Source organism: Asterias rubens, chromosome 1, assembly GCF_902459465.1.
Source record: "Asterias rubens chromosome 1, eAstRub1.3, whole genome shotgun sequence".
Classification (NCBI taxonomy): domain Eukaryota; kingdom Metazoa; phylum Echinodermata; class Asteroidea; order Forcipulatida; family Asteriidae; genus Asterias; species Asterias rubens.
This window is the reverse complement of record NC_047062.1, coordinates 16,654,671-16,671,920: the sequence shown is the minus strand read 5'-3', so window position 1 is coordinate 16,671,920 and position 17,250 is coordinate 16,654,671. Positions and strand designations below refer to the sequence as shown.

The 17,250-nt window shown below is 38.0% G+C and overlaps 1 protein-coding gene and 1 non-coding gene across 2 annotated transcripts; one reads left to right on the top strand and one right to left on the bottom strand.

Annotated features, from left to right (window-relative positions):
• Window positions 1–1,406: 1,406 nt before the first annotated feature.
• Window positions 1,407–16,779, bottom strand: LOC117294986 (sec1 family domain-containing protein 1-like). The gene is made up of 20 exons (XM_033777549.1): window positions 16,691–16,779; window positions 15,582–15,741; window positions 15,020–15,110; window positions 14,047–14,169; window positions 13,692–13,779; window positions 13,019–13,164; window positions 12,658–12,743; window positions 11,633–11,732; window positions 10,875–11,011; window positions 10,487–10,577; window positions 10,145–10,218; window positions 9,768–9,849; window positions 8,523–8,687; window positions 6,762–6,841; window positions 5,636–5,774; window positions 5,412–5,465; window positions 4,935–4,987; window positions 3,773–3,875; window positions 3,280–3,363; window positions 1,407–2,667 (listed from the first exon to the last, which is right to left on the bottom strand). Exons 1-20 carry the CDS (start codon window positions 16,728–16,730, stop codon window positions 2,638–2,640), a joined length of 1,926 nt encoding a protein of 641 aa, XP_033633440.1. The 5' UTR covers window positions 16,731–16,779; the 3' UTR covers window positions 1,407–2,637.
• Trnas-aga lies at window positions 9,537–9,609 on the top strand. Its single transcript has one exon. It is a non-coding gene; the product is annotated as a tRNA-Ser (tRNA).
• Window positions 16,780–17,250: the final 471 nt, after the last annotated feature.

Genomic DNA, 17,250 nt, shown 5'->3' with positions numbered 1-17,250 from the left:
CATGTGCCATATAGTTAGGCAGGGTTAGGTAGGAAGTTTGTTTATCTAACTCTCAAATAACCACAGCGTTCAAGTTGACTTATTCCTCAGCAAAACATGTTTAGGGTAGGTCCATCCCCGGCCTCAACAACTTCTAGTGTATCAACAACCTTATTTTCACATAAAACAGAACTGCTTCTTTGGGGTTGTTTTGCTTTGTTTTGTTTTTCTCTTTACACTTGGCAAGAATATTTTTCCGGTACCCTGCTTATTTTTGCCAAGCAGATCTATGAAATTGGGCCCTAGACACTTCCAAAGCCAAATAATATTTGTTAAATCCTCATTATTAACAACTCATCTGAAAAACAGAGTCTTTAAGGTCCCAATTTCTTAGTAAAAACAGAGCACAAGCCCCCAAGGTACCCCCAACGAAAACAATCGGATACACATAGGAAAAACATGGCCCCTGGAAAGCACTGTCCTTCCTCCCAGCTTACCCCTAAAGAGAAAGTCTGAGCAAATCCATCTAAAGATTGATTGCTCAAGAGCTTTCTTTGTTATATCCTGTTTTCATAGAATAACGTATTCATGTGCAAAACCCCCACAGCAGGGAAACGGATATGCCTCTATGGAACCAGATAAAGCGAGATAGACATCACAATGACATCACATGTTCCTGCGCGATTGCAAACAAATTGTGTGCAATTTGGATCCTGTGACAGCAAGAAACCGCATGTGTTTTGTTTGATTGATTAGCTTCAAGTCAAGGCACAAGTCCTACCCAAGTCTACCTAGCGTTCCAACAAAGTAGTTATTTTCAGTTTGCTTGATGCACTAGGTATCATCCATACCTTGACAAAAGGCTAACTTTATCGATGGCAGTTTAACCAAATCCAGTGAAACCTTTCATTTCAAAATTTCACTTGGAATATAGGAATATTTAATACCAAACATACTGAATCGCTATTCTGTCTGCCTGTAATGTTCTAGAAATTTATCCAATAACAAATTTGTTTCTACTTTCCTTTTTTCAATACAATTAAAGGCAGTGGACACTATTGGTAATTACTCAAAATAATTATTAGCATAAAACCTTACTTGGTGACGAGTAATGGGGAGAGGTTGATGGTATAAAACATTGTGAGAAACGGCTCCCTCTGAAGTGACATAGTTTTCGAGAAAGAAGTATTTTTTCCACGAATTTGATTTGAGGTCTGGAAATCAACCATCTAAACGCACACAACTTCGTGTGACAAGGTTTTTTCTTTTCTTTATTATCTTGCAACTTTGACGACCAATTGAGCTCAAATTTTCACAGGTTTGTTATTTTATGCATATGTTGACATACACCAAGTGAAAAGACTGGTCTTTGACAACTACCATTAGTGTCCAGTGTCTTTAAATAACAGAATAAAGCGAAAACATACTTGATTCATGTCTTTACAATACATTTATTATTTTCATAGGACAGGTACAATCATATTAAAACGTAGTTTGTCACAACTGCCCATGTATGAACATGGTACAGAAACTAGATTTATCATCAGCCAATGTCCTTTACAATTAGAACACAGTGAATCTATACACATAGCAGCAGCCATTTTGTATTCTTGATGACCACAGCTGTAAAACCGCTCTCATCTGGGCTCATGAAACAATGTAAATTGTTATAGAATTTTGGCTTGAAACCAGTTTCTGTAAAGCAATACTTTTCAGTGCTTAGCAAGTTTTTGTGCTTGCAGGCTTTATGAAATTAGGCCCATTACATGATACAAGAAACAGTACTTGCAGAGATGCATTTTGTTTTACTGCAAACAGAGGAAATGGCAAGCACGTCAAACTTTGCACTGCATTTTAAAGTTTTCTGAAGAAGAGGAAATGAGTTGGGCCTAATTCCGTAGAGCTGCTTAAGCAAAAAAAGTAGACAACAAAACTTTGCGTCCCAGAGAAAGCTACCAGTCAAAATACAATGTCACATGTACACTCTGTAACTGGCAATTTAAGGTTTATTATAGTTTTTTTACTCTACTCTACTCTTGAATCTCGATGTAAATTGGCTTTTATACATAATCTACATGACCAATGTTTTATACTTTTCAAATAAAATAATAAAACCTTTACCAACATAACAAAGTTTTAGAAGTTCAGTTGAGAATAACAGTTGTGCTAACTTGAGCCCAACCATTTGCTTAAACATAAGCAAAAGGAGTTTGGGATGAGAAAGCTCCTTCACTATAGATTTGTATTGTTGATTCCATCACTCATTTACTAGCAACTGCCTGCAAGTAAAGCAAATGCAAAGCGAATTTGGGTGACGCAACAATCGGTACGCACTCCATTTCCCTTTGTGACGCAGAGAAACTCGCTTCGCTCGAGGCATTCGCAGGAAGTACGAACCAGGCTTTAGAATGTCTTTCATCAATGCTTAACCAGCAAGGAGCCCAATGCAATTAACAATCTGCATTAGTCTAGTGAATTATAGATGGTGGTCAGGGTCTTAGGAAAAACTAAACTCAGTTTCTTTGAAGTGATGAGATATTTTTCAAAAGCTCCGCCACTCAAGTTAAATTAATACTCTCTTTACAACAGATAGATAATAATGTGCAATTTTATAAAGGTTGATTAGGGGTCAATGCTGTACATGTGTAGGATTCATCATCAGACGCTCTCCTCCCCAAGATGTGTTAACTGCAAAAATGAGAAGAATGAAACAATATTAGGATTTGAATATGCAAATGCATCAAAGAATTCTCAAACTAACGGTTGGTTTTTATAACCACAACTTATGGTATAATTACTGCATAAATCTGAACATGCAAATTCATCAAAGAATTCTAGAACTATTGGTTGGTTTCATAATGGCGTGTCATGGCCGAGAGGTCAAGAGCAACTCAAGTCGTGTTTCTGATTAGCAGAGTGTGGGTTCGAGACCCCTTCTTGACGCTTGTGTTAGGAAACTTAACCATCATTGCTTCGTCCTTCAGACGGGACGTAACGCTGGATGTCCCATGTGTTGTTGTGTAATGCATTTAAAAGAAGTTTTTCGTGTCGCTTAGAGAAGGGGGTTTGCCCCGGTGTTTCTGGCAGTGGCGGCTGAATGCTTCGCAGCACCTTGTAAACCCTTATAAGGTGTTACACAAGTGGGTCTCACAGTTCAAAAACTTTTTAAAAACCTGTCTGTAATTAAAGTATGATAAGCGCTTTTAGACACCCGTAGTAAAGGCACTATATAAAAACTTGTTTTTATTAGAATTAGTAGTAGGAAACTAAAGGAAACTACTGCAGAATAATATACGTTACCTGTTTCAAGAATTGGTCAGCATTGAATAATTCACTGCATCCGTACGTAATTCTCTTGCTGGACCCAGCTGTACTGGATTTACTCTGCCAAGAGAAAACAGTCAAGATATTTTGTATGGAGAGCGAGTAATGGTGACTGATATTGACTCATCAAAATTGGGACCAGTTGTGAACACGGTAACACCATTGCATGTTGGTGGTTCACTGATCAGCAGAGTGTGGGTTCGAGTCCCAGTCTTGACACTTGTGTCATCAACCAAAACATTAAACCATTATTGCTGCGTTGTTTGGTTGGGACAAAAAGCTGTACATCCTGTGTGTTGTGTTATGCACATAAAGTAAACCCAGTTCATTTGTCATCAAGAGAAACAGTTATCCTCTGTGTTTCTGGCGTGGTTGGGAGCAGATTGCGCCACATCACCATGTAAACCATCATAATTATAAATTCCTTGCAATAATGTGACAAACCCCAGGGAATAAAAAACATAGCTACCTTGACATAGTCATTGAGATTCTGGTATTCGATGTAATTGCCGCCACCAACGACAAACACAATGGCGTCTTGGAATGGCATCTTGTTCCTAGGGATGGCAGAACTGGAAAACAATAAGGAAAAGTAGTTATTATCAATCAGAGCTGGTAATGGGTTCTTCTCCAGCACATTTTATTGAAAAAAATTACAAAAAGGTGTTTTAAAGCCAATCTGGAAACAGTTCTTCTAGCATTTTTTCAAAAAAGCCTTGCAGGGCAAGAGAAATAAAATCCGACTCTGACTTAATTTGATCAAAGATGGCCACATTTCAAGTGACGGTATTTTTCACCATTAAATTTTTATCAGGCTGGATTTTTCGATAGCAGTTGTTAAAGTTGTTGTGGCCAAGCCATCAAGTGCATTGGATTCGAGTGGCTCAGTCATCAGGATGTGGGTTCAAATCTCAGCCATGACACTTGTGTCCTGGAGCAACTATAAGTGCTTCAATTCACACAGTGTCACACGGTGGTATATGGGCACCAGGTAGGGCAGAGTTGGTTCTTGTGGTGATATAGTTGACGCTACTCGGGCCAAACTCGGCTCGAGACGATGTGACCACGGTTTGTCCAATGTTAGAAGTTTGTTTCAATGGTCACAGATGCGGGGGCAGTTGTTGGTGCCTCACGGCCTGAGCTGGCAGGCTCTGGGTGCTTTGGTGTTGCAAGTTTATCATCAGTTTCACTTAAACGGTTTCTTGTGGTTGAGTTATCTTGGTACATGTACGCTTCATTGTTGGCAGCACATGCTGTATTGACCCATTTCACCTGACGTCATCATAAGAATAATCTTGGATGCGCCATTTTGGTGGTCAATGTCAACGTGTGCTATTCAGTGAAGTGCGCATTTTTAGGTGACGCGGCGTTTACACGTTAACCCATTGACCACCAACATGGTGAGCGTGGCATCAGTCGCAGCGTGTGGCATGCGTGCAAGGGGTCAATACTCCCCAGGGAGCTGAATTGGTTTAGGGAATGAAATAAATGGCCCGGTGACCAGGGATAATCATGTTGGAGCACCATGAGCGTTATAATGGCCGACAGATTTGAGCACATTATAAGAAGACACTATGATCATTATTATTATTATTTTAAAATTGATGTTCAGATAATAATGTAAACAATACCTGTCAGTAACTCTCAGCAGTTTGGGATCAAAGTAGCGATAATCGTCCGTTTCCTAATCAGCATCAGATAAAAGAGAGTAATGTAAGTTTATATGAAGAAAACTATAAATAAATAGTAAACTTGCGGGTATAACCATGTGTAAATCCCTTTTGTGGGAGTGCTGGCTCTAAAAAGAGCTGGTGTGGTCTCGACGTTTCAAACAGTTAACTCTGCTTGTCTTCAAGAGAATGCTGGACTACTGTTGGTGATGGTGGTGGTGGTGGTGGTGGTGATGGTGAAGCTTAAGTAGGGCTATGGGAATACACAATTGGGCGGGTATGATCCAAGCTGTTCTTGACCGGTGTTCTTGAACGCTTCACATGTTTTTATACTTACATGCTTGATGAAATTAGGCCCTATTCTGCAGGACAATTGATCCCCCAGTTTGGTAACTAGTAAAGACTTAATAATCCAATAATCTATCGGGTTAACCTTACCTGGTTGCTTTTGACTTCCATCAAAGCGTCCACGATTCTGGTTGCTGGTAAATTCTGCAGGAAGTACACATAAAAAAAAATATAAAAAAATTTCATTTTCTTTGATGTTTTTCAAGTTGTTTTACGGGGGACAGAAATTGACATGTTTTCTGTAAAGAGATGTCTAATTGTATTCAACTATCGCAGTGATAAATGAAATTTAAAAAAAAAAGATCTTGACTTACGTGTTTCTTGACAACAAAGTTTTTGACTCCTTCCATAACAAACTGTGAGCCAGTACTCATTAGTTTGGAGAACATACTGATGGTCTTGGTGCCCCCTCCTCCGTACTGACTAGGTGCTGTTGTCATCTTAGTGTAGTGTCTGCACCAAAACAATGAAGAAGTATCAAATGTCAGCGACTCAAAATATCAATGACTCAAAACTTAGTTTTCTTAAAATCTCACTTCCCTGAAAAATCTTTCTACATATAGATAACAAAACTAACAAGCAATCCTGACTTCACATTGCTTCTGTAAAACACCAATGTGTACAGTGCTACTCCTTAAAATTCGTCTTTAGTGGTGCAAGAATACATCAACAAGTGAACCTTATTGTAATGTTTATTACTTTATTTTTAAGTGCCACAGCTTGTATTCCTGGTAGCTTATACAATGAAAACTATACCATGTTACAGAATTTTCTATATTCACACCATGCACATTGAATCCCTCTATTGCAGCGGAGGCCATTCCTTTCATTTAATCAATTTAGCTGAGAAAAAATAACGATATCGAATGCTGTCTTTGACATTATATGGGATTTGAGGCATTGCATGGTGAGGTATCAATATATATTTGTATAGTCTCCTGACGATGACTAGAGCAAGCTAGTCGAAACGTTGAGACCAATTCAGAACTGACTCCACGGCAGTACAGTTAATTATGATCCTATAAGCTAAAGTAGTAGTCCCAGCCTATTTTCTATACCATCCGCCCTGGTAATAGTTAAAAAGCAAGACAGTTCTTTTCAGAACTGAGAAGTCTACCGAACCCCCGATTATCTACTCCGCGGCAGTAGAATAAAGCAAGGAGACAGTTCTCTAAGAACAAACTCTACCTGGCAAGTCTTTGACATTGCTGCCTAATAAGAATATAACTGTGTTTACAGACAGTGAATTTACAGAGGAGCATTTAATAACACTGTCTGCCTCCTGAGGCCTGGGTCCGATTTCACCAAACTGATCAAGCATGCAAATTTGCCGAGCACAAACAAATGTGTGCAGTTACTGACTGATTCTTTGTTACAACGTTTAACATTGCATATAAAATTTGGGCGCCTCGTCACAAGCTACAATTGGAAGCTACTTACTTCCATCTCTTGACGTAGCGTAGCGGAGCTAAATTACATCCTGCAGACTCCAAGGCAACTGAATATTGGTCGAACTCCGCCTGGAAAAATAACCAAATAAAGAGAAGATACAGAAACTTAACTCTTTGCCCCAGGGTTAATGTGTGGGTAGATACGTTCCTCTGAGGGAGAGTGCAGGGTTTGCATCCAAGATCAAACTTCGTGTGAGACATTACCAGCGGCCCGAGTTGAAGCTCAAATTTGACTGCCCTTCTGGCACTGTCTCTGCTAGATGGGTAGCTTTGTGAGATTTGTTTTGTAAGCTATCAATGAATACTTAGCAGTCTTATGGGAATTGTATACACATGAGCAAACAAAGTAGTCTGGTTTACCAATGAATTATGCATCAATGTTATTCTTGTGTTTGGAATATGACGCTGTTAAAGAGAACCTCCAAGGTATCATGATTAAACAAATTTTAAAAAAACTTCAATGTTCCTGTTTGTTCAAACACCTTGAGTGCCTTATTGTAGATACGTGTGTTATATAAGACTCCTGTATTATTGTTTACTTGATTGCATGGTTGTCCCCAAGATTTTTCAAAACCGAGGGGTATTTTGGACCCAATTTTGGGAAGTTTGGCCGAAGCACGCTGAATTGAAACAAGGTCCTCGGAATGTTTTCTACTTTGTGTTTTATCTTGGTTTGAAAAGTCCTACAGTGCACTCTGGATGGTTTTCTCGTGACATTTTTTGTTCCTAAATAAGAAATACAATTTTTACAAATTAAAATCAATTTTTGTTTTGGGTATTTGCTCGTATCAGCACACAATTCGTGGATCGGCCCGATATGCTAGCTTGTGCACGAGGAGAACCTTGGATTGATTCTTGTTTTATTATTTACAAACCAAGGATGGTAAACCCACTACAGATGTACGTCAGTGTACGTCTGGTTGTTGGTACATCTGGTTGTTGGTACGTGTGCTATATAAAACTCTTGTGTTCATGTTCATCTGATTGATTCTTGTTTCATTATTCCAAACTGATGATAGGTAACCCACTTACATCACTCATGGTGGGTGTTCAGATGTACGTCAGTGTACGTCTGGTTGTTGGTACATGTGCTGTATAAAAGACTCTTGTATTCTTGTTCAATTAATAATAATAATAATAATAATGAGAACTTATAAAGCGCACAAATCCATCAAAGTGCTCATGGCGCTAAATACAAAGAATAATATTTACATGTACAATAACCAAAATTGAAACGTAAGCCTAAGCTAAGAAGAAATCCAGAACATGTTGAAGAGAAATACAATACAAATGCAATATCAAAGAAAACATCGAAGGGTGGAAATCAAACCATTTTCTGAAATACTTGGTTGAAAAGATGTGTCTTAAGGTTTTTCTTAAATCGTGTTAAAGAAACAGATGATTTTACTAGTGCTGGCAATTTGTTCCATAGGCGTGGGGCAGCATATGAGAAAGATCGGTCTCCCCATGAATGATTGGATATGGGCTCAATAAGGAGACTAGAATTGTAAGACCGGAGTTTGCGAGGAGGATTGTATGGTTTGAGTAGATCATCAATATATATGCAGGGGCATTGTTGGTGAGTGATTTATACACAAAAAGTAGAAGTTTATACTTAACTCTACTGCTTACGGGTAACCAGTGTAATTCTTTCAAAATCGGAGTTATATGACAGGACTTTTTATTTAAGGTGATAACACGATTGATTCATGTTTCATTATTCCAAACCGAGGATGATAAACCCACTTACATCACTCATGGTGGGTGTACAGATGAAGAAGATGACAAACAATCTCATCTTATCCTCTGGTGATCCTGCATCCGGGTCCGTTATAACATCCATCAGGGATTTATCTAGAGACTGTTTACTCATCAGTTTCTCTTCCAACTCAAAGTAGACGTCCAGTTTACGCGCCTGGGCCGTATGAGGAGATATAAGGGTGAAAGTCATTGCTAAGAAACTAGGATCCACATTTTAGGAGGTTTTTTTTAATGATGGTCTTGCAACATTTGTATCACCCTAAAAGATTTCAAGAAGCTTTTGGGAAGAGCATTTTCAGCACTAAAAGGTTTCATCCCCTTATGGTGATCCCGTCTGCCACAAAAAAATCCTTGCTTAGTAAAATCAAATTACCGGCCAAGACTCCACTCCATTGTTATGCTAAGTAAACAACAGCTAAATACCAGTCACAAGCAATGTATATGGCATGAAATTTTGGCCAGTAACGTGTAAAATAAGCGAGCTATTTTCGTGCTTAAGCAATGCTTAAAGCAGCTCTATGAAATTGGCCCAAGGTTGTATTATACAGCTATCAGTTGCAGCTGACAGTTGTATAGCTTGACAAAGTAGGGAGACTTCCAACATAGTGCTAGATAGATAGCTCAGTTGGTAGAGTGCTGGCACATTAATCCGGAGGTTGTTAGTTCAAATCCCACTCTAGTCATCTTTTCTTGTTCAACCCAAAATCATTTAGAATTTATAAAGCCAGGTTCCTTTATGGTTTATTATTTGCATTGGGATAAAGAATATTAATTTTTGGTTTTACCCATATACACCGATGTGTGTAGCACTGTATACTCAGTACTTTCCCCGAGTCCTGTGAAAAAAATCACAGGCATTTTACTCGGGTGGGATTCGAACCCATAAAGAATATTAATTTTTGGTTTTACCCATATACACCGATGTGTGTAGCACTGTATACTCAGTACTTTCCCCGAGTCCTGTGAAAAACATAGGATTCGAACTGCCTCTAGCTACCGGGCAATCTCGGTGGTCTAGTTGGTATGACATTGCTCTAGAATTGCAAAGGTCGTGGGTTCGAATCCCACCCGAGTAAAATGCCTGTGATTTTGTTTTCACAGGACTCGGGGAAAGTACTGAGTATACAGTGCTACACACATCGGTGTATATGGGTAAAACCAAAAATTAATAACTTAAAAGTAGTTGCATGTTTCGTTTAAAAAATTATGCTTTGTGGGCGATGTGTTGTTTTACCTTGATTTGGTCTAAGAGTGCCGTAGCCACGTTGGTATGCATGTCAATGGTTTTCTTCTTCTGAAGTAGCTCTGGTAACGAACTGAGAACAAAAACAACAAGAAAGTGAACAAATTAAATAAATAAACAATTAAATAAAAAGTGGTCGCCTCCAAGTTGCCGGTAAATTTCCGTGTGTACAAGGCACTTCGGAAGACAAAGATATTGCTGATTGACATGCAGATATTGCTGATTGACATTGCGATCTCCAATCTTACTCAGCCATCTCAGATAACCTTCAAACCTGTAGCTTTACTTTTGGGTGTCTTATGCTCGTTGATACTTGAATGGTTTACTTTTCTCCATATAGAATCAATCTTGTATTGACTTTGACTTACCTAACAGCTGAAGTGAGTTTAGCTGTAGTATCAGATAACATACTGATAGCGCCCTCATCTTCTCCTTCAAGGCCCTAGGGTTAAGAAGAAACATTTCAACACTATGGTTAATCAATCTAGTTACCCCATCCACCAATGTCTTACATTTTTGTTAACAGAAACATGAGATTTCTGGGGGCGAGTGTTCAAAATGATAATAAGTGGACATACTGGAGTGTGACAAAAGATACATGACCACTCTAACTAAAAGGAACACTAACTAAGATTTGTAGACAAGGTGGGTCTTTAGTACTAAACTGTGGGCGATACTGTTGATGTTATTTGAAGGCAAGATGGACTTACCATGGCTGCTTTGAGTTTCTTGACTTCATCTTCAGATGCTCTGTAAGTTTCTAATTCGCTCTGTACCGCCTCTGCTACCTCTGGGAAGGGGCTGAAGAATATTTTTAAATAAAAAACAACATTGTTATAGTCATCTCTGCTTGCATGGATTCAGTCTTGCATTGTTTTACACACTTTTTAAATACAAAAAGAATCTTTTAACCATTATTGTGGTCCGATGATAAGAATTCCTCAAGTGTTGTTTATCACTTTTTCTTTGTTTGCTGTTTTGGGGCATACCATCATCTATAATAAACAAAGTAAATACAAAGTAAAAAGCTATGAACTATGAGCTTCTTCACCACACCCCAACAATGATTAAAGTTGACATGTTGATCCTGTTACTCACTTTCCTTTCTGCGATGACCAGAATCTATCTTGACATGATAAGTCGTATGACTTGGTTTTCTTCTTGGGTCGTGACCCCGTGGTGGAGTGACCTACATCTACGGTCTCCTCGATCACGACTCGGTTCAGCTGCAGATCCTATTGTAAAGGTGACACAGAGGGGAGGAATTTAATCTTCATCATTTATATCATACGGATGTGGGTTCGAATCCTGGTCATGACACTTAACTATAATTGCTTCTTTTCACCAAGGAGTAATTGGGTACCTGTTAGGGCAAAGATGGTTCTTGTGTTTGATTTAGCTTTGTGCACTACACATTTGACAGCACAGGCTGTATACCAAGGGAGCTGAGATGGGTTGGAACCCATTCAATTGTTTACTCATAGTAACTGTACACAATAAAACTAAGTGAAAAAAGTTCATTTCAAGAGGTGGTGGCATTTTTTAAATTTCCTTTGGGGAAGAATAATTCATAATTATAATACACAGTATGAGAAGACCAGGGCCCAATTTCATAGCGCTGCTAAGCACACAAATTTGCTTAGCATGAATTATTCCTTGGTAAAAACAGGATAAACCACCATATTTCCATTTGTTTGCATATTGCTTGTTACTTGTATTCAATTGTTGTTTGTTTATCCTCAAAACCTTGTGGAAATTTGGTTGGTAATTCTGTTTTTATCGAGGCCAAAATTTCATGCTAAGCAAATTTTTGTGCTTAGCAGCGCTATGAAATTGGCCCCTGGATAGAGACATACCAGTACATCATGTGCCAAAGCTTGGTAGGTCCAGGTGTGATGAAGTGGAGTTGCTAGATCCAAGTTCCGATCAAGAATCACTAACAACGGTCGCTGGAAACTGTGGATAGAAGTAAAATAACAACATTTGCTTTAAAGGCAGTAGACACTATTGGTAATTACTCAAAATTATTATTGGCATAAAACCTTTCTTGGTGACGAGTAATGGGGAGAGGTTGATAGTATAAAACGTTGTGAGAAATGGCTCCCTCTGAAGTGCCATAGTTTTAGAGAAAGAAAGTAATTTTCCATGAATTTGATTTCAAGACCTCAGTTTAGAACTTGAGGTCTCTAAATCAACCATCTAAACGCACACAACTTCATTTGACAATTGTTATTTTTCTTTCATTATTATCTCGCAACTTCGATGACCGATTGAGCTCAAATTTTCACAGGTTTGTTATTTTATGCATATGTTGAGATACACCAACTGTGAAGGCTAGTCTTTGACAATTATCAATAGTGTCCACTGCCTTTAAAACTATCTTGACAATTATATTCCCTGTATGTTTGTTGGTATTCCAAAGTACTATCACAGATGTCGCCGTGGTCTAGCGGTTAAACCGCATGACTTACAATCACAAGTTTGTGGGTTCGAATCCTAACAAGCTAAGCTGATTTCACAATGACTAAATAATGTATCGTAGTCTACAATTACTGAATCACAGTTTCCTTATTTGTGCAATAGGAGACTTTCTGGGACGATAGGTGGCAGCAGACTTACCGGTAAAGCCATTGTTCTCAGACATATGCGCATGCTCAGAACTACATAAACAATGGAAATTTACCCGGTAAGTCTGCTGCTACCTAGCGTTGGAAAGTCTCCCATTAATAATCATAGACGTTAAACCGATATTTGTATTCAGATAGTTTGGCTGTTGCCAGCTTGGAGTTTACATCCCTTTGTGGGAGTTTGTTGAGTTCCCTTTATTGGAAGATCTTCTAAACAAACAGACATACAGTATGAAGAATGCTCAGGAATTTACCTGAATTGTCCTGACTGCATGGAGTCCGTTGTGAAGAGGCTGTTTCGAGAATCTCGCAGGTTCTCCCGAAGTTTTTTGTCAAGTTTCTGATTTAAAAACAAACAACAAAGAAACTCTTAAACAATTTTCAAAAAAACAGCTTTACAAAAACATCAGCAAAAACAAAAGTTTACGGTTGAGGAGAATTTATTGTTCTCATCATAAAAATACAGAGCTTTTTAATCAAAAAAATATAAACGTTACAAAAAACATATATTTGCGACTACTTCAAGTGTTTCAAGTAGTTGATTTCACAACTTTGTGTAAAAAAAAAAAAAAAATTCTACGAATAATTTTGAAGACGAGTAAAATAAAATCTTACCTCAGCCACCATCTCGGCCGCATTTCCCTTTGGACATCTGATAATCGGCACAGTGCCCAGAGTGACACAAACAGAGAAGAGACTTGATGTAATGGTATCCATAATGGCCTCCATCTCTGTGTCCTTTACACAGGCATTATTCATACCTTAAGAAAATCAACAGAACAAACTTGTCTTCTTCTTATTTTTAAGAGTATTGAGAGAATTTGCCTTTTCCAGGTTTGCACTGTGCAACAAGAACTGGTATTCAATCTACAGTATTGTGAATGAGTTTGTGTACATAAGAACATAATTTGTAAAAATAAATTAATTTGTATTTTCACTTAGTTCTTTTAGGGATATAATTTGTGATTTGTCGGAATACAGGTTATTAGGAGGCGAAAGTAGTTTGCCAGAGCAGTTCAGGTGAATTGGGTGACATTTTAACGTTCAAACTTTTAGAGTTTAGTTCCACATTAGTTGTGGAATTGTGGAACCAAATGAAGTTGTGGATTTCAATGCAGTTGTGAATACCTTCAAAAACAAAGTTATTATGTTTTCCCGTTTAGCAATCTTGTTGGTATTTCTTACAAAGCAGTTGCATCATTTGATAATCTATCAAAATATAAGGTAATTTTTTTTCATTCTTCAGTTTTCACTAATCTATCATCCCAATGATTTGAGGGATACTCACTGTAGTATGAGATGGCATCTCTGTTCTGATGTCTGACTGTGAAGAAGAAATCTTCCATAGAGATGAAGTTGACGTACTGATCAAAAACCTGGACATTGTACATTAAGAGTTTGTTACACGTGATTCAATAAATAACAGCACAAACAAATCAAACAACACCCTGGATATAATCTGGGAAGATTTGGGAGTGTTTAAGTTAAGGGAGTAAATAAATTACTCAGATGTCTAATATTAATAAAAAGATTCTGGAATGTTCCTTTTAAGAATTACAATAAAAAAAGGTAGGAGGCTGTAGCTGTGACTTCAGCAGCTATTGTCACAAATTTATATTTGTATGACTCTGTTGAATACTTACTTTAGATATCTGTGATACATTGTTAGCTTGTAGTGCAGCACCGGCCAAGTCTTCCAGAAGCTGCCTCGAGATGGCCGAGATGAAATTCAGATAATAAGATTCATACAACTGGCTCTGACAATCCTGTAAATGAAATTGACAAAACAAATAAGCATGCATGTTCATGTAGTCACTTAGTCAAATTAGATGGATTGCAAGAGGAGATGACCAAAAAGGGAGTCTAATCAGTCGGGTAGCTGATAAGACAGTCCGGTAGCTGACAAGATTCTGAAAGCTACAACACTATAATTTTCTGGTGCGAAAACTTTTAGTCAGTCCTCTAATTTTACATTGGACTGAGGCCCAAAGCCAGCGATTGTAGCACTGGGCCAGTAAACTTATGAAAGGACAAGTCCAGTGGTCTTGTGTTTCTCATTTGAATATTAAAGGCAGTGGACACTATTGGTAATTGTCAAAGACTAGCCTTCACAGTTGGTGTATCTCAACATATGCATAAAATAACAATCCTGTGAAAATTTGCGCTCAATCGGTCATCGAACTTGCGAGATAATAATGAAAGAAAAAACACCCTCGTCACACGAAGTTGTGTGCGTTTAGATGGTTGATTTCGAGACCTCAAGTTCTAAACCCGAGGTCTCAAAATCAAATTCGTGGAAAACTACTTCTTTCTCAAAAACTATGGCACTTCAGAGGGAGCCGTTTCTCACAATATTTCATACCATCAACCTCTCCCCATTACTCGCCACCAAGAAAGGTTTTATGCTAATAAATATTTTGAGTAATTACCAATAGTGTCCACTGTCTTTAAATATATTTAACAAAATGAAGTGGTGTTCAAATGTTGACTTTTGAAGGTGAGTAAACTCTGAACTCCCGACAAGTATCAAAACGTAGGCTTTCTTACAAACAAGACACATAAGATAAATCTTTAAATGAATAAATAAATCAGACCCCTGAAATAAAAGTAACATACCCTGCATATCCGTTGAACATTCTCTTCGGTTGGAAGAACAAAATATACAGCTGGAACATCAGGAATGGGGTCACGATCTGAATGGAGTAGTCTGAAAACCACACAAACGCATCAGTAAATGGTTTCAATGTTTGTTTTTAGAATGTTGAACTGGTTTTGTTTTTCCTGGTAGAGTCAGTTGGTTGTTCAGAGCTACTTGGCATGAAATTTGCCCAAAAAAATTTTACATTAAAATTTACATTATAAAAAAGCACTAATCTGACTGCGCCAAAATCTACTGAATACATTGTACATCACAAGCCAAACAAACCTTGTTTGCCATTTGACCAAGCATTTCTTATCTTATTGGGTGTTAATATGACAAACTGTTTTCAGTTTTCCAAAATCTCTAATTGCTTCTATACATGAACGAACATGCATTTATTGAAGCATCATTTTGAGCCCACTAGAAAAAAAATACAAACTCTCCCTAACAATTTATAAGAGATTGGCTGATGATAAACAGACTTTCACTGGCCTCACAGAAGTTCAAGGTCTGCTTTTTCATGATGTCCCAACTTACAAATGCAAAGTGACACCCATATCTCTGAGTTCTCTGACGGACAGAATTGGAGAAATAATGTCCTGTCCAAAGCGATCGTATACCAGTATCTTCCATACTGGTTCGTTAAGGCTGCTCTTTGTTACCGGTGCATTCAGGTTCAGCATACGCTTCAGTGAAGCTGTGGACAAAACAATTGTATATAAAAATTGAAATGTTTATGGTTAACAAAAACTAGTTGAAAATTTGTGGCCCTCCTTCCTCCCCGACGGTCGTGAGGATGGAAGGGTTACCGGATGGGCTATTTTCTATTGACCCCATTTTCCCTTACTCTGACGCCACACACAGATAGCTACTCTCTGTTTACTGGTCGATCGTTTTGGGAGTAACACTGAATGTAAATAAGTCTATGGAGTTACTCCTAACTCGTCCTAAAGGTTTGCTCCACTGTTCATGGAGACGATTGCGAAACAAACCTTGTTCATATTATGTTGGTAGGACAAGGAGTAAATGATTGTAAATAATTATTCATAGAATAAATTGTTGGATTAACTATAGAATACAGGGCCACACTCGGCTAACCCTAATCCTAACCCTGATTGCATTCACGCAGTGTGGATTAAGTGGAGTGGCCCTGTATTCTATTATTGTACCAAATTATTAGAAAATGTATAAAAGTTACTAAATATCTTGTTGTTTTGCATATTGTCAATGACATTGACAACAATGTCATTGTGATTGCTGGTAATAAAAAGGTGATCCAATTCCATCCATGACTGGTGTATTTTTTTTTTGTAATTGTTGTCAAATTAAGTTCTAGGGAGGTGGTAACTAAACTACTGACTGCCTCTAGACCCACTAACTGGGGCGCTGTTTTTTCCAGAAATGTTGACATCAGCGGAGGTTGCGACCGCAGATGTCAAACTCAAATAATATTCGAAAAATCGGACATCGGACTCGGAGAGTACACATCGCCGGCGCCCAAGTTACTGGTGATTTTCCTTCAGTGTCTCTAGATATAGCAATAGTGTAGCATGTCAAGTATAATACTAAACCCTAAATACTTAAATATCTTTAAAATAATGTTTAAGGTTCCTAAGCAATAAGGAATTTGGAATAAAATGATTTACCAATCTGTTTGTCACGGATGGTGCTACTGGCAGCCGCCATGTTGATTTTTTTTTACAGTCTGTTGTCTGGAGACGTGATTTGCCATCAATAAAATAACGCATTCTTTGCTCTAAATTACAGCACCAGACTCAACCTTAATATATTATAGCGCCCTCATCAGCCACGTAGCGTTCTATTCTATTTATAGAAACGTTTATCACCAAACCTACTGGTTCGGGGGAATTACCTAACAGTAATAATATGCAAGTGAAAAGAAGGTGTACTTGAACTTTGATTTATTGGTGATCATATACCCGTGGTTCTATAGAGAAAGCAGAAATTAACCCCAATCAATTATACATATTGGGCTGGTAACAGTAATCATCGTTATACATTATACGCTATGATATGGGCCTACATGTACATTTATATGCATTGTAACAATGTGGATGTAAACAAATCGAAACGTGAATTACATGGAAAACCAACTTCCCTTAAAATCACCCTTTGTAATAATTAAAACAGTACTCACGATTAGGATGTACGCACGGGACTTTGGTGATTAATAAAAGTGATTCGA